Here is an 18734-nt window from a genome sequence, read left to right on the forward strand (position 1 = left end):
TCACAGGGCTTTTTGGTGACTTTTGACCTGAGGACATCAATTAGTCGAATGATCTATTATACCAAATAAAATCGTGGAAAGACGTTATGAGACACTTTTCCCATATACCACTGAAAACGATGACAATGAACAAAATACCACTGCGCACCTTCCAAGATTTTGGTCAATTATAGATATATCGTAAAATTCTTAGTAAAAAGTCCATGGTAAAACCAGCTGAAGTTTTTTGCCCAGCAGTAAGCAACAGGTTGATTCGTATTTCGCGAGTGAAATTATTTGCTTTCTGCTTGGAGTAGACAAGTGATTACTCCAAGCTTTCTGATACTGATGTAAGAATAGTGATTATTAGATTATACCTGGCAGTCTGTTTATACCTTTCACATCCAATTAATGCAGAATACACAGCAGCAATGACGCCAGTAGTTGTAGTAGTTGCCTGCAGTGCAAATAAAACTCATATTTACCAAGCTGCGTAAATTCGCTTCACGTGTGTATCAAATTTGTTATTTGTTCTAATGTTGAACTCGCTTATAATTGAATTGAAACATTGTTTATAGAAACAACTGATGCCTTGAGACAGTTTACTACTTATACATTTTTCGAGATCTTTTTGTCAACTTTTCTCACCGTTTGATGCGATCAATAAGCTGCTCTTTGGGGTACAAAATGGAAAGTTACACATTGACAATTTTGCCTGGACCAAATTGGCACATCAGACCAAATTTGGCCCATGCCTGATAAGAAAGCACGTTTACGTGTAAACCACTAACTAACTCATACTAAACAATGCTTGTTGCAATTCACACGCAATTGTGTGACCTATGCTACAATTTTGCTCAGCCCTGTCTGACGTTTTTGGTCTGGCCAAACAGGCACAGTTCATTTTGCATGTGTGAACATTGTTCCCGGCCTAATTTGGCGAATGATGCTGGTGTGATCGCGGCTAAAATCAAACCCAACTTAGTTATTTATTTGGTGCTGTCAAAACAATTATTGAGAATCAGCTAGACAGCAGCTCCGTAGGTAAATAAAATGCATGAATATTTAACATAATTCATTAATATGGAAGCTGGGAATATTCATTATCACGAGGCATTGATTTCAAATCACTTTTGCATAATCGATTGAAAAATTTCGTTGAGCCAATAGTAACTGCACTCTACCGAGTTTCCTGTTTCGTTTTTTCATATTGACTGTACTTCCTCTGAGTGATGGCTATAGATGTTATTGCGAAACCGACGTTGTCGACATGCTTCGGTTTTCGATGGTCGTCCAAGGCTTTCGCACGCTTGGCCTCCATGACAACTGTCAACATTAAGCCGCGGAAAGTGATGTAAATATCTGCCTGTAATAATCCACTTTCACTCTCTCTCCTCTCAGTTGCTGTCTAATATATAATCCTGTAGGAACATGTAGGAAAATGTCACAACATGTAGAAGACTGTAGGAACATGTAGGAACCTTTTTCAGGACATTAAGGAACATGTAGAAGACGGTAGGAACATGTAGGAACCTTTTCGGGACATTAAGGAACATGTAGAAGACTTTAGGCACTTGTAGGAACCCTTTCAGGACATTAAGGAACGTGTAGGAACATGTAGGAAAGACTGTAGGAACATGTCGAACAGGAACCTGTAAGGAACCTGTAAAGAATTGTAGGAACCTGTAAGAACAGGAACATGTAGTAAGATAAAGGAACTGGTAGAAACCTGTAAAGAACTGTAGGAAGCTGTATGTTGAAAGATATTTGATCAGGTGTTACTATCGATGAGATCGCTGTAATTATCAATACCATCATTTCAATGCTGCACTCGCTCGTCGTCGTATCACTATGATTAAGGCTCCCCAATTTTCTGCTTCTCTCCAGAGACTTATTTTATGTTTTACGCTGCGCTGTGCATGCCGCTGATTTTCTAACTATTTTATGATGTTGAATTCATTTACTGTCAAAATGACTCGCGTAAATATCACAGTTCAATCGACAGATGTTTTTCTGCTATTTTTCTATAGCCTTGAATCCAAAAATTTGAAAGCTTAAGTTTCTTGCAAAATTCAATTACCAGAAAATGAGAAATTGTTATGGAAAATTCTGAAAATGATAAAACCATCAATTCTGAAGGAAATGTTTATTCAATCCAATAGTAATCCAAGAGTCAAACTGAAGACTCGTCAGGATTAGAGAAATTCAAAATTCGCCGAAATGTCTGAAACTTTAATTCCACGTTTTATCTCGAAATTTACTCGTCATTGAAGTGTTCATGCGCTTTTAACCTGTCTATAAAAGTTAATCGGATTTATTGATGACAAACTTAGTACGTATCCGATGTAAGACCTAATTCAATTAATTAGAGATATATTCATTAGACGTAGCTTTAAGACTGACTTTCAGCTATAAGTCGTCACCTTGCCATTCTCGTTTGATCACCAGTTCGCGATTAGATTTGCAAATGACTAGAATTTTTATCCCTGACGGATATAACGGAATTGAACGTTGCCTGAATCGGATGATTAAAATTTCAAATGAAGAGAAACCTGCGGATGATTAATCTTTTGTACCGCCCATTACGCAGTGACTGTCAAGATGGTTTCTATCTGTATGAGGTAATGAAGCCTCAACAGTTGTGGTGTTTCAGGTTGCTTTTTAATTAAACGTCTGTCATCGGCGCCTTAAAGCTTTATCGTGTAAGATACTTAGATAAAAAATCTTGAATAAAAATTTGAATATTTATATTCTTCACATAGGCATCAGAACCGCAGTTCAATTTCAATTTATCTGTAGCCGATCTAACAAGTTAAAACCAGTTGACCACTTTTGCACTTAAATCTTAAGATTGGTCGTAAGTTATTTGATTAGCTATAAAACTAAGTCTCAAGTCTAAGCTATGACAGGCCCCTGGAGTCTTCAGACTCCAATGAGGTCCATGTAATGAGGTCCATTATGAAAGTTCCAGGGAAATAAGAGTTCAAGCAACTTTCGACTCTTTTTTAATTGAGGACGATTTATTAAATTCAAACTGAGAACTGTTATTGAGGTCCATACAGACATCACCTTCTCTGAATGCATCACACATTTTGTTCAACAAATTCCTTCAGTTTTTGTATCGTCATACATTCATAGCTGTCTTCATTCCTTTAGTTGAGTTGATCGCGTGACTGCGTGCACCTGTCTGTAAGCCTGATTGTTTCATTACTCCGAACATTATTAGGCTTCTTATTGGTTTTCACAGTGGTCGAGTGCTTCATGAAATCTCATTTCTATAGACAGCTATAATCGCTATTCATGTATCGAGTATTAATTAGTTATGTGATACGTGGCTAACATGTGGACCTACAACCACCAACTCAAATAGGCCGCATTTCAAATAGACCATATCTTAATCAGACCATATCTCAAACAGACCGCATCTCAAATAGACCGCATCTTGGATAGACCATGTCTCAAACAGACCACGTCTCAAATAGACCGCATCTTGAATAGACCATGTCTCAAACAGACCACGTCTCAAATAGACCGCGTCTCAAATAGACCGCATCTCAAATAGACCACGATCTCGGTCTACGGTAAACCTACTTGGTACTCAGTTTCAGTGGTTTCTTAGCTACAAATTCATCGAATTATTTTTTTAATTTCCTTTATTTTCTAATCGAAAGCTCCATTACAACTACGTCATCCTACCCACTGGAGTCAGGTGGAGACTGGAGGTTTGAAGATTTGATACATATATCGAGAAAAAACAATTATCTTTCTTCTTTACATAATTTTTGAAACATCATACACGTTTATCATCGCATTCGTTTTTCGGTTCTCGTTTGAAAATAATCCTTTAACATCCTTCCTAAGATTTAAAGACTATGTATTTAAGTGAGGCATCACTTCGCTTGGTTGAAATATCGTCAAACCATTTTTAATACGGGTTTGAGATGAAGGTGGTAAGGTAACCTCTTTTTCTAGTCTGCACCGGGGTTATTGACTCTATGTAGATAAAGTGGTAATGAGTTTGAGCAATATGTGTGTGGTGTGTGTTGTAGTGATATGAAGAATCTTCCGTACCAATTCACCTCGTTTTAGGTCGTTACACCGTGGCTGAGTTTAATTTCAGTTCTAACGAGTAATTCACCCGTGCGGTCGTGACGTGAATATCGATATCACGATTTCATCATCACCATCATCTTCATTATCATTTATATTAATGACTGTGGTTTATATTAACGCCATTAATATGATATAATGCTTGCAGTATTCGCTGTATGAAATTGAATATTACTGATTGACTGTTAACGATATACTGACCCTCCATCTCCTCCATCTCCTCCATTGGTAGACGATCATTACACTCATTTGCTGTGGATGTCATTGGGTTCAAATTCCTGCTGGGAAGGATTCAACCCTCACATAACTTATACCCCTCACAAACCATCAGGTATATCCTTACACACCTTCGTAAACCCTCACCATCCATCGCACACCCTCACATAGTCATACACCATCAGGTCCCCTTACCTTCATGTACCCTCTCCCTTGCAATTCATCAGACACCCTGGCATACCTGTACACACCCTTAATCTATCACAAACCATCAAACCCTTACTCATATAACCTCAATGCATCCTCACACATCCTCGCAGTGCTTCATGTTTGTAGTTCGTATTTTTGATGTGCTGATCTCGTCTTGAATGAACATTTGCTCCGATATTCTATTTCATCCCTGCCCCCGGGAGACGGTGCCTTCATTTCGATGATATCAATAGAATTCTGTCCACGAGCGAAGTCACAACTGACGCTACAACTTTTACTACATCGATATTTCCTGGATGTTATTGTTTCATACGGCGACGGTTGATGGAAATAAGTTTTCACCCGATGGCTATTTTACATTTCGAAATTGAATCGATGCAGGGTTCGGTGTAGTTACAAACGCGGAACAACACCCAACATTATCAACACAATATCAACAAATGAACATTCAATACGGAACATCCAACTCTTCTACTGCAGCAGTTGAGGATTCTACTTATGGCCAGCAATGTTCACTAGATACTCAGTCTTTTTTACACATTTTCTACATTTCGATTAATTACGAATGAACATAATAAATCACTATAGAAAACTATACCAATCACTGAGTAAGATTATAAATTTACTGAATATTTGAAGGGTTCTGCGATAATGTTTATTCGTTTTCATGATAAACTGAAATTGTGAGAATTGATACAAGTCTTGGTTGGGAGTTTCACAGATAACGGTTAATAACCTTTTTTGTGGCTGACAAATAGATTTATGAACACGCACACATTTGTTTTATGATGATCTTTGAGAATCTGTACCTGGTAAACTGAAGCTTTTCATAAAGAAAAAAAAGAAAAAAGCAGTTTTATCGAGATATATATATATATACATGCATACATACATAAAGAGAAAATTGTTGAAACCGTCTGATTTTCACTCAACAATTTTCTGAAGTAGATTTTACCCGATTTTTCGCCAATGATGTGGAGACAGAAAAATGAACTGTAATTGATTTTGATGGTTGTTTGAAATGCTTCGTGGTGATGAGACAAGTTTCAGCTGCTGTAACATGATGAGTATACGATTTTAGTAGTACACCTGATATTAAAAAACGTAACTCCTGGAGAACACTTGGAAATAAGTAATAATTTATTTTAGGGCTTGGAAAAGTTATGAAATTTTAAGTTTTGCGTCTGAAGCTATGAAAATGTTAGGCCCCATACATATTTCAATTCTGCCATTAGTGATTCTAAGCTGATTCTGCATTAACTTGCTATGGACATTTGGATATCCCTGGAAAAGGTGTTAAAAATCGAAGACTGCAAATAGTACAAACCAAATATTGTTTGCTATGACAAACGCTGAATTAAATGCGAGTGAAAACATTCATTAAGACAAATGGGGTGAAATAATGAAATATTTCTGCCAATATTCACCGAGCGTTGATTAAAACAGTGTTATTATATTGTGTCAATCATGGGATATTTCTACATCGAGCCCTTCCCGCGCTACCAACCGGTTGCTTAGTCGCGACAATTCTCTAGAAGTATGCAGCAGTATCTCGACGAGTGCCTGATGGAATTTCGTTATGATGGGCATATTTTTGATTAATATATTATTAGAAAATACTTGACATAACCATTATGGATATTTTGCGTAGTGTTGGAAGCTACTTGGCTATATTTGTGCATGTGAAGCGTATGCTGATAACTTGAGTTGGTATTATGAGTTGAGCGTCTGCTAAATGGTCTTATTTCCCAGGGATGGACCACTACACGGAATTCGAACTGGAGAATTATAGGCAATATGTGACTTTCAACAGCCACCATATATTCCTGTGCCATCCGATTACCCGGCAAACTCCTGTTTCAAAAGTGCATCGAATCCCAATGTAGAGCTGAAACAGTTTAGATGGATAATAATCTTATTGAACCAGTTGTAGAAGCTGGTAGAAATAGCCGGAAGGAAGATCAGAAAATGTTTCTAAGCCGATGTGTAAAGTGCTTTTATCTTAGGTGTACCACCTGAGCTCATTATATCAAAGACTTATAGTAGATCTTGTAGACCTTTAGTAATTATGCTCGGCCAAGAAGCTTAGACTTTTCGAGTCTTAGCTTAAGAGTTTTCTTGTATCGTGATACAACATGAAGTAATCAGCATTCTTTCTGTCAGTAGCAACCTTACGTATATGCAATTCATTGATTCAGGCAGTAATACTATAACGTTATTTAGTCCTTTACTTTTTATTTGCCTTTCATCGTTATGAAGAGTTACAACTGGCTCTAGATCCCCATTCTGAAGTCCGGAACTAAGAGAATTTGAGTTTCATTTTTTCGCAATTAAATGTATAAAACTTGATTTTCTGAAATCCCAAATCATCAAAAGATTTCAGGTAATTGTTCATAGATGTATATATATATATATATATATGTATATTGATACATTGTAGACTGAAGTAGTTTTGTATCTTCTAAATCCCGCTACTCATGAACTGGTAAGCTCTGATGGTCTGACACATACGTTGCCTAAGGACGGAGTCTTAGCGTAAGTTGCTTATTCTGATGACATGTTTACTTTATGCGAGCTATAACACTTAATGAAACACTTCAACGCTGCCACCGATATTTTCAAGTCACCTGCCTCGGGGCTGATAATGTGTTTCACATCTCATATCTCTTAGCATCGCTATAGACGTGCTTGTCATCCTTATTATTCTCCGATCAACTGTCGTTGAAACATTCGATATTTTCAATAGTTAATCCTATGTCTGTAATGCCGTTATTCATCGTTTCAGGGATGTACTTAAAAAACGCCAGTTAGAACTATATGAAGGCATCGATGCCTCCGATCCTCTATCGGGCTTGTTTAAAACCAGCACAGGTTCCTTAAACCCTTCAAAAACTGGTAAGTCTTGTTGTGATGCTTTTCATAACTTTTCTTACATTATCCCCGTTTTGTGAAAACCGGAAATGATGTGTGAAGAGTAATGTCTGTATATTATGTAAAGACTAGATTCAAGGACCATTAAGAGTCTTGCTGCCTGAGTGGTTTTTGTGAATTTGGCAATTTTGTCCTATAAAACTGAAAGGCTCATGATTAGGACAGGAAACTTTTTTGCGAGTTGATGCAATTTTAACAGTTTTATGCGTGGATTTTAACTTTAAAGCCCTTCAGTGACTTCTTTTGAAATAGCTCCACACACTTCATTGCAGCCTTTTTGACGCTTGACATCTTCCCATTATTAGGCTTTTGACCTATTTATTTTATGATCAATAATCGTGATGTCATGATGGATGTGTGCATTATTTTCGGTTACGTAGTTGTAGATTTTGGGCTCTTATGAAGAATGGGTTTTAATCAGTTTATACGCGCTATATGATTGAAACTGCTCATTACACGGGTCAATTCAATCTTTCCAACCGAGGATAAAGAAAAAAAACCGAACCACCAGATAGAGCAGGGGGTCTAGTTTATATGTCCATGGATAGAATATTCATGTGAGGAGTGCATAGTTGATCCGTTTAATTTGGCCCGTTACTATACCTGGAAAGGACCAACTTAGAATAGAATAATTCAATGCTGTGCATCCACATTCATTTTCAAATCAACCGTTATCACTCAGAAATTTGTCTCTGGTGTCTATGTTAAATACAGGGGGAAATCTAATAGCACCGAGTACAATAGGCAGACATTTCATTTCATATTTCAGGGTGCATACGAGTAACTAAATCTCTCATTGTCAACGTCAGAATGATCAATTAGTCGATTGCGTGTCGATTTCTCATCCTGTCACTGAAACCTAATCCTCTGCTGTACAGATACTGTTTATTTCCACGAATACCTATCTTTCATTAGTCGTAACGTCTTAACCGGTGCATTCTGATCGACATTCATATTTCATGATCTGACAAAATGCGAGAAATTACGTCGTAGAAAATGTTGAAAGCAGTTTTCTCAGCAGTGTGCAGTCCATGTATACAATTCTTTTTACCACTTCTGAAATGGTATCTATTATTCTGACCTGAATGGATGTTGTTTTCGGTTACAGCGCCAATATGCCTGGAAGCTTCTCGTGTTTCTTCTCCTGAAAAGGCTTCTTACGGATACTTACCCTCGCGCCGTGCTCTGACATTCAACACCACTTCATGACAAGTCCAGAATCGTGGCCAGAACAGACATAACATTATTACTAAATGCCATCTCAGTTTTACAGTATTGAATTGAAGGCAATTGGAAATATAAACCAAATATATACATATATATATATATATATATATATATATATATATATATATATATATATATATATATATATATATATATATATATATATATATATATATATATATATATATATATATATATATATATATATATATATATATATATATATATATATAGCCATTTTCCAGCTGTTCTCTCTTGAAAGGAAGCCTTAGTATAGTATAGTTTTCCTTTTATCTGATGATGAAACCAACCAATTCCAACAATCACAAGGGCGAAGTTTGATCGTCGAGGAACGAGATATTCGGATCGTGCAAAGGCCTACTTTTGAATGTCTTGTTATTGATTTAAGGGTATAACCGACTTGTCATTATCCTCCCACTTATAAAGGAATATGTGTATTAGACAATAAGGCAGTAAAAGAGTTATATAAGTCCCAGAGTTCATTCAAAAAGGGCAACTCAAAACATTTGAGGGTATTGTACAAGGCCCATAAGACCCTCTAGATCTCACCTGAATAATAGGAAGGTGCAGTATCTTTATGTACAATATAATGAATTTCAGTTGAAGTTCGTGTTACGACATTGACATGAGCATCAGCATTACTGCCATACTTCACTGTCTCCTCTGAAACTGTGATATTTATTTCGTTTTGATTTATTATTCATACACTTATGCTGAGATATGTTTTAACGTTCAGATTGCTGGATGTGGGTATGAATTATTCACTGAGTCTCAGGCATATGAAATCGTTCTGTAACCCGTAAGTGTTCATCGAATAATTTATACTTCTCATTAAACCCCGTTCTGAGATAAATATGGATTACGCATCGTACAAAAAGTGTATCGCAGAGCGTTATTACTTTACTTCATCGTGAACTTCAGCTTAATTACCTGACTTCAGCCAGCGAGGATGCAAGACCACTTCGGGAAAACATCATTTCATTTTACAATATCTGCTTCATAATTCATGGAGCCAATGTCATTTTTAAGATGTTTTTGCTGTTGTGGCCTCAGATTTGGTTTGCATTTTCTAACAATTCAGCATCGTGACTTCATTGAACCTTCCCCTTATATCTTGTCAGTTCGTTACCCCTCCTAGAGTGGTTAAAGGCATATTGAGACAGCATTTCCAACCTGATACAGATAAAACTGAAGTCGGTCCAGTGAAATAGAGAACATTTCGGTATTGGTCGGTCTTAATTGATTCATTCAAACATGGAATGAACCATTTGTCATGGAATAAAATTTGATTTCTGATTGGCTGATAATGACATTGTTTTCTGAGTTGCACATGTACCTACCTACACACCCAGGGAAATCAGGCATTTTTTGCGATCACACAAGCCCGTTAGCTCCGGGCCATATTTTGGTCCATGCGATCACGGCTATTGTTTCATGTTTTCCCTCTTGACATTGACTGAACCTCATTGCTTTCTGTCGCGTTTATCTCGTATACTCGTGTAGTGAACGTGTGTGTATTGATTCTGTACGAGTCTCGATAAATTATTGTCAAATTACGACTGAGCGTAGAACGAAAAAATGCAATTGACAATCTGTAAATGAGATTTATGACGATATTATTTAGTTCTCTTCTACGAGGGGGGTAAGTTTTATATTGTTCAGTGCACTACATTAGTATTTATCAATGGTTCAATCTCCTGAGATCTACTTATATCTTATGCACCTTATGGTACTTTACCTTGTACTGGATAAGGAATACTGATACTCGATATTAAAACATCTGCTCTCTCTCTCTCTCTCTCTCTCTCTCTCTCTCTCTCTCTCTCTCTCTCTCTCTCTCTCTCTCTCTCTCTCCCTCTCCCTCTCCCTCTCCCTCTCCCTCTCCCTCTCCCTCTCCCTCTCCCTCTCCCTCTCCCTCTCCCTCTCCCTCTCCCTCTCCCTCTCCCTCTCCCTCTCCCTCTCCCTCTCCCTCTCCCTCTCCCTCTCCCTCTCCCTCTCCCTCTCCCTCTCCCTCTCCCTCTCCCTCTCCCTCTCCCTCTCCCTCTCCCTCTCCCTCTCCCTCTCCCTCTCCCTCTCCCTCTCCCTCTCCCTCTCCCTCTCCCTCTCCCTCTCCCTCTCCCTCTCCCTCTCCCTCTCCCTCTCCCTCTCCCTCTCCCTCTCCCTCTCCCTCCCCCTCCCTCCCTCCCTCCCTCCCTCTCCCTCTCTCCCTCTCTCTCTCGACTCCCCACCCCCCATAGTTCACCTGCGAACAGGGCTGAATCAGGGGGGAATCTAGTGACATGGCTTCTATTTGATCAAATCTATGTCTCTCTCTCTGTTTCCGATTCCCTACAGCCATTCTGACTTCACTAAACCCATCACATTATCATTATCAAGTTATATAGCACAGGTTCAAGGTCGCTATGTATGATAATTTGTTCGCTGATCAGATTTCAATTTCTTTAGCCGTGGATCTAATTTTGTCGAATCTCTCTCGCACTTCCTGCTCTCGACTGCTCATCCAATATTCAATATGAGAGCTCCCGCGTCTGTGCCATCGTCTTTTTTCTCCAAATCGATTGACGGCATGAATATGCCCTTGACCTTGCGTTGATACCGCGCGTAGGCTCGTTGAGATGTTCGCTCATTTTTGTGCGCATTTCATAAACGCCGCCGAAAGATGCTTTATTGCTCAATCTTATTAAACCGCGGAAATCTCGAGATCCTATAAAAACCTCTCGACCAGCCATTCTGCCGTCGATGGCTCTATCTGTAAGCTGGTTCACTGAAAAATGTCTTCGCGAATCAGGCACGCTTCGACGAGCAATTATTGAATGTCTTTATTTTTTTCATATCACGGATGGAAAGATGATGGTTAAATAGACTACGTTAGTTTTCAATTCATCCACGGTAATAATCACGAACGGAAGATATCTGGCTCGCTTTCGGGACAGTTGCCCGAGATTCGATATTACCGACAGTATCGGTTCGTCTGACAGATGAAATCATTAGCTCGCCAGTTGTGGTCTTAGAAAAAGTGCGAATTCTTTGAATTGCTTGTATTATTGATTGCGGATGAAGCTACAGCCACTAAAACCATCTCATCTTTCTTGTCATATCCTTCAAGCGGTTTGTATTCAGTAGAGTTTGCTGTGTCTCAGGTGAGGTTTTTCACCGGTGAGAGTAGTGCAAATTTCCGGCGCTTCTTTTTTTGCGGCGTCGAATGTTTTCATCAATCTTCGTCGGAGAGGAGAAAAATTGCTGAAATGACGCGCAAGAAATTGACAAGACGAAATAGTAGCGAGTGTCACCTCTCCTCTCAGATTTGTTATGCTAGAACAGACATTCATTGCTCTATTTTGGGATAGATCTTTTTCTTTAACCACAGTAAATGACCACTTTCAACAAATCTATCCACTATTGTTTCGTGGACATTATGTTAAAATTCATCCAGCCATTTCTTTTGTACTATGATTATTTCAAAGTCACGATTATTCTGTTGTTATGCGCATTCTCTTTCTTCGTTGTCGAGTTAATTTCGTCATTCGGTCGTTCTCTAAAAGCTCTTGCAAGATTAATGATCGCGGCTACCGGTTTGTTTCAAAATACTACAGCCTAATGTTTATACTGTTAATGTTACAGTCATTTAATAGACATTACGTCAATTAATTTTCTGGCTCATTTGTCGCACTTCAGCCGGTGAAAACACTGCGTATTATCCCCGTAGAGCAATACTTTTTGCCATCAACTTTTATGAATGGTGCTGATGACTAGTTGTGTGATTATTATTGCCAATCCATAGAGACATTCACATACTGGTCTTATCTATGAAGAACCCTTTGGTCTTTCACGTACTGGTCTCATCTAACCAGAACTCATAACTGTCACAGTTTCCGGGTGGTAGCTCTTCCTAGGTCCAATCGGGGGAAAAAAGACTCAAGCGTGTTGATAGCGCCCAGAGCCCAAGAACCAGTCCATCGGATGAAGTGTTTAACCCTATTCATGGGGATGAATGTATGATATGGAACTTGAATCTGGATGGTCTCGCGTAGTCAATCAGTACAGTCCATTTCTGTCGACTGTGCAGTCGTTGTTGTTAGGGAAAAATTGATTTGTTGCATGGTGAAAATTTATATGATTTGAAATGGTTGCGTTCGTGAGAGTTGGACGCATTGCGTTTTGTTCTCACAGCACGATTTCAAATTTATCGGTATTGATTAGTCATTCGTGGTATATAAACTTTACAGCGTTTGTCTGGATGATTAATATTAATAAAACGACTACATCGAGCCATCGGAAGACTCCGGGGAAGGCTCCGGGAAGACTCCGGGGAAGACTCCGGGGAAGGCGGTATACGCGAGTGATATCACTGATTGAAACTGGAGAATGTCGTTGAAAATCTCTCATTTTTGTCATGTTTCATCTCATCTCGATAAATTTTTGCAAGATGCAAAAAGGTTAAGATTCAGACTGTGTCACTTCTGGAGGTGATGATAAATATGGTCGTTTCCGATTCCTGGGTTAAACTACAAGCGTCTTTGACGGCTTGGCAATAAAACGAATAATCAAGCAAAATTAAAAATCTTGCGATTAATCCCCAGACAGATTCTGTGTCATTTGAGGAAGGTGTAATTTTTGTGTTTGATGCGCGTCTTTCCTTTTATGTCCGACTCCATCGGTTACTGCTTCACTTGGCGTAGGGTCACTAAATCTCATACATATTCCAGATGCTTTCAACCTCGTCATTTCTGCCGAAGAAGAAGATATTTTTCGTCAATTATTTTCAGGACATCCTTAACTTCAAAGCGTTTCACTTATATGGCTAGCATCTTTACTGACATATTCACGTAGCGTTCTCATTACGGTCGATATATCATTCGTTCCATCTTTATATTTCATGAGTGCGAGCAATTTTTCCGTACGACGTCGAGTCGTTTCGTTCGAAGAGAATGCGACGCAAATTGACTACGGAGAACCTACGGAGAACGGCGTTGAAGAAAAGTGGTATTGTAACATATTTGCTCGCAGGCGCAAATGGCTTTCCAATAAATGCGTTAATTAATTGCGAGATGCTGTAGGTTTACTTCAAGAAAAACAAGTCTCTAATGATTCTCCTACCGTTCACATTACTGAACTGAAATAAATGATGTGTCTATTAATCAGATATTTCTGCGCCCACAAATATAGGGTGTAGCTTACAAAGGGTTAATTGAAGATTGGACTTTGTTGGATTATGGGGAGCTTAAGCTGTTTGTTGTCACTTGTTGGATACATGTATAGTATATGGAATAACTGCATACCTCGGCAGAAAAACATCTCGGGTCAGAATTGAAACCCTCTTAACGATGATTCATGTTGCACAAATACACACTATTTACTGAGTAGTCTAGTGGTTGTTTGACGTGAAGAAGTTCGTGTAAGGAATCGTGAATGACCAACACTGGCTTATACAGATTAAGACTCGCTGTCTCGCAAAATTGATCAGCGATAGTGAAGTCTGCGTCGGCCATGATGATGATGACGACACTGTGTAACCCGAGTGAAAGGCATAGGCAAGCGATATAGCAAAAAAATGTCATATTCTTATCGGTGATATTGTGCACTTGACATTAAGAATTTAGGAGCTAACAGAAATATGACCCAAAAGAAACAAAAGTAGAAACACACCTACACTTAATTCCAGTAGAACTTCTGTATAAGCTCAAGTTACAGTCAAAATTTGTATTTCGCAGGGAATCGCTTTTTAGAGGGTCTGTTTTTCATAATTATCTGGGTGAGGACACCACACCCCGACAAATTCTTTGCCCCTTTGGTGCTTGCTTTGTCAGTAAATTCATAGATAAGCCTTCTCTATAAATAAACCTGAATCTGCCCCTATTTTGTGGCTTTTCCCAAAGCTCAGCTAAAACACCTCGATTGATATGACTTTATATACAAGAAAATAATGATCTATCACTGATGCATACACGTTATACACATCAATACACTAGCTCGGAGCCTATATACCCACGCTCAGCTTCACAAGACTACGCTCAGCTTCCCCGAGTCTACGCGCTACTGATAAAAATACATTTTCTGCTAAAGAAACCTGGTGTGTTTCCCATGGGCAGTTATATTACTGATGACGTGTCGAACAAGCGTTTTACCACCGTTCTGTCCATTACATATTCATTACCCCTGATACCGACTGCTTTCTAACATGCTCCAGTTTTTCTGACTGCTTGGTTTTTTGCTGATGTTTGCGATTCATCGGTGCCTTTTATATGAATAGATCTGCATAATACAGTCAAACTGGGCGTCAGCGTCATCGAATATGTTGTCGTGTCGCCAACTTAGGGTAACAAAATACAGTTGAACTCACTTAAGTCATCAGGAAAATCATTATGTTAGAATGCACTATACGCAGGGTTCCTTCATTCTAAGTACCGCCAGCTGGCTAAATGGATACATTGTACTTAAAAACGTACCAATATATCGTATTATATGTATGGCTTATGAAAAATAAATATACTATACCATACTACACTATGCTACTGTACTTAGTAAATTAAATTTGAAATACAAGTTGGGACTCAGATGATGACTTCACTGAGTTTGACTGTTATTTATCATTCAGTGGCATCAAAATATGCAAATATTTTCAATAATAATCACCGTTCATAAAAACCTATGAACTCCATCATCTAGGTATCGATATGTCTCCTGACAGTTAATGGCTGATTTTTTGTGACATTGTGCACACTGGTTAATGTAGGCTGTGACATGTTTTCAGAAAGGTGAAAGGTGTTCGGCTTGTGGAAATTATCGCTCCCCCAAATGATACGACTCACGAATTTTTCTCATCTCCCCTCATTTCCCTATTGCACACGTCGTTACTTTCGACCTTTAGAAAACTATCGTTGGGAGACACAGGAAAGTGTTGAGTTACTGTAGCATGGCGTTGGGTGTTTATTGAGCCGTTACGTTTAGCTAGTCTCTAGTTGTTAGTCGTTATTCCGTTTTTCTCCTGTTGTTTGTCAGCGTATTGATTTCATCTCTCGAATCTGTATCGCTATAGATTTTCAACTAATTCAATGAATAAACGAATAGTCAGCATTATTCATCGATTTGTTAGAAAATTCAATCCCATTCGGTATAACGGATATCTGGGTCATATTCGTTCAAGATGTTCTCGTTTTTATTTAAATGAGTTATTAGAGGAGATTTCTATAATATTCCTGATAATTCGAGTAGATTTCCAGTTATTCATTGCATGCAGATGTTCAGTCGAATGAAGAGGATTTCATTCTTTTCTCATTGTACAGAAGTGTACAAAGTACATCTCATTGTACAGAAGTGTACACAGTACATCTCATTGTACAGAAGTGTACACAGTACATCTCATTGTACAGAAGTGTACACAGTACATCTCATTGTACAGAAGTGTACACAGTACATCTCATTGTACAGAAGTGTACACAGTACATCTCATTGTACAGAAGTGTACACAGTACATCTCATTGTACAGAAGTGTACAAAGTACATCTCATTGTACAGAAGTGTACACAGTACATCTCATTGTACAGAAGTGTACACAGTACATCTCATTGTACAGAAGTGTACACAGTACATCTCATTGTACAGATGTGTACACAGTACATCTCATTGTACAGAAGTGTACACAGTACATCTCATTGTACAGAAGTGTACACAGTACATCTCATTGTACAGAAGTGTACGCACTTCATCTTAGTGTACAGAAGTGTACACTTTACATCTGATTGTACAGAAGTTTTCACAGTACATCTGATTGTACATAAATGTACACAGTTCTTCTCACTGTACATAAATGTACACAGTTCTTTTCATTGTACAGAAATGTACACAGTTCTTTTCATTATACAGTGTGCTAAAACTAAATAAACTCTACTGAGATTTTTTCACCACCAAAACATGCTTGCAATCAGCATTTAGTCCACGCACGTTTCAGAATGTCTTGTAATGTTGTTGTTATTGGCGCACTTTGTGCGTTCGTTTATAATTTATCGACAAATTCCTCCCATTTACAGTTTACAACAACATTTCATTCCACTCGCATTAATAAAAGCCCTCTTCCTCCCTTCCCCCTCCCCCTCCCCCGCACGCACTCACTCATCAGTTATCTGATTTATTCCGAGATAAGCTGAAGGTGTTTTTCATTCAGAGATAGCACTGATTCTCTAGTGATTTTCAGCTTAATGTCGAAGTCGTGCTGATTGTGTGTTCATAATCTCTAATATGTGACAATCAGTAGTTTATCTATTAATAACACCGATTGATTATGTCGTTTCTTTGAGTCTGAATTCCGCGGATGAACGGATTATTGTATTTTCACTCATCTTTAACCCTTTTCCATCTGTGAATTATGTCGTAACAGTTGAATTCCATTTTACCCATTACAAAATGATGTGCTCATAAGTGTTGCCAGATGGAAATGGGTTAGATCGGAGTTTTAGAAAGGGACGCACTCCTAGTTCTAGATGTTGTCATGCTGGAATTTACTCGTTTCATCATCTGACACGTTGATTGTGAATTAGTTAACGCGGTACTCTGTCTCTCCTGGGACTTTCAAAGTACTGCGATCATTTACCTTCCTGGTATACCGTTGGGAATTGATAAATGGCAGCTACTTAGTACCATTACCTTTTTGAACCGGTGCAAATATTTGGTGCCTATCGACCTCAGCAGTTTTGCATTCAATGATTAATCCGAAGTATTACCATGACTAACATGTTTAAGATATCTCGAAGATTTTTAAGTTTATGACGGCGCTCTGGTTTACTGTAGTTGGTTGATGAAGTAAAAGGAATGATAAAAATGGACAAAAGATGTCTCTTGAAAAAATAGAAGTTGCTCCTCGCTCCTCGCTCCTCTCATATACAACATAGAAAAATAGAAAAACGCATCAAAACTGATATTGACTTTAGTGATGTTTGCCACAGATTCCGCAGATCCCAGTACGGCTGCGGATCCCAATACGGCTGTAGATCCCAGTACGGCTGCAGATCCCAGTACGGCTGCAGATCCCAATACGGCTGCAGATCCCAGTACGGCTGCAGATCCCAATACGGCTGCAGATCCCAATACGGCTGCAGATCCCAGTACGGCTGCAGATCCCAATACGGCTGCAGATCCCAGTACGGCTGCAGATCCCAATACGGCTGCAGATCCCAATACGGCTGCAGATCCCAGTACGGCTGCAGCATCTCGTAACCGAACAATAACGAATTCATGGTAATTTTCAGAGCGCTTTGGGAGAAACTGAGTTACAGTACTAAGAGATTGTTTATGATTGTCGCCCTGTGAGTAGCGTATGACTCCATTAACGAACTCCCGCTTGAATTTGTAAACACTAACAACCGGTGCTCTTGTCGCTTCGCCGTTGCCTCATATCGCGTATGATAATCTGATTATTATAAACCTCGCTGATACCTGACATTACGACGACGTGGCTCTGGTTCGTTAAATCCTCGCAGTAGGTTTCCTTCCTGTCGCACAGTGTCACTACGAATTACACGAGATTATTATACAAAATTGCAGTTTAACGCAATGCGATTATCATTTGAAATCTCAAACTTGATTTAAACAAAAAATTTCCTATCATTGTAATCAAGGTTCAAAGCTTAACGATAATGATCTAATACTAGTTTGCTTATACTAGTGGATTCAGTATGAGTCGATGTGCATTACATCATCAATATTAGCGTTTCAAAATAGTAATTACAATCGCGTAAACCTTAATTAATTTAATTTCATAACGCTTATTTTCTATATCATGAATTTTCATATGTTTTTAATAATGAATTACAGGCAATTAAATACAAATAGGGTATTGTGTGAGTGGATGTGGACTATGTCATCAATACTGGACTGGTTACTCATCAATTCAATTCAAATGAATTAAATGTTTTATGATACTTGCCCTCAAAACATGGCCAGCGCGACAGCTATCATTGATGCCAGTATTAATCAATGTATATGTTACTTTTCAACGAATCAATAAACTTTCAAGTCAGTTTTCTCGTTTCCACTCAGATTTCGCT

General features: G+C 38.6%; 1 protein-coding gene across 2 annotated transcripts in view; it reads left to right on the forward strand.

Moving 5' to 3' along the window:
• The window catches only part of LOC141904986 (cGMP-dependent 3',5'-cyclic phosphodiesterase-like), a 54053-nt gene that overhangs the window by 17199 nt on the left and 18120 nt on the right, over window positions 1–18734 (forward strand). For both annotated transcript variants that reach the window (XM_074793661.1, XM_074793659.1), the window contains 2 exons: window positions 6956–7050; window positions 7301–7410. In XM_074793661.1, the coding sequence (XP_074649762.1) occupies window positions 6956–7050; window positions 7301–7410 (205 nt within the window). The remainder of the gene's footprint in view (window positions 1–6955; window positions 7051–7300; window positions 7411–18734) is intronic.

This window comes from Tubulanus polymorphus, chromosome 5 (assembly GCF_964204645.1).
Source record: "Tubulanus polymorphus chromosome 5, tnTubPoly1.2, whole genome shotgun sequence".
NCBI lineage: Eukaryota > Metazoa > Nemertea > Palaeonemertea > Tubulaniformes > Tubulanidae > Tubulanus > Tubulanus polymorphus.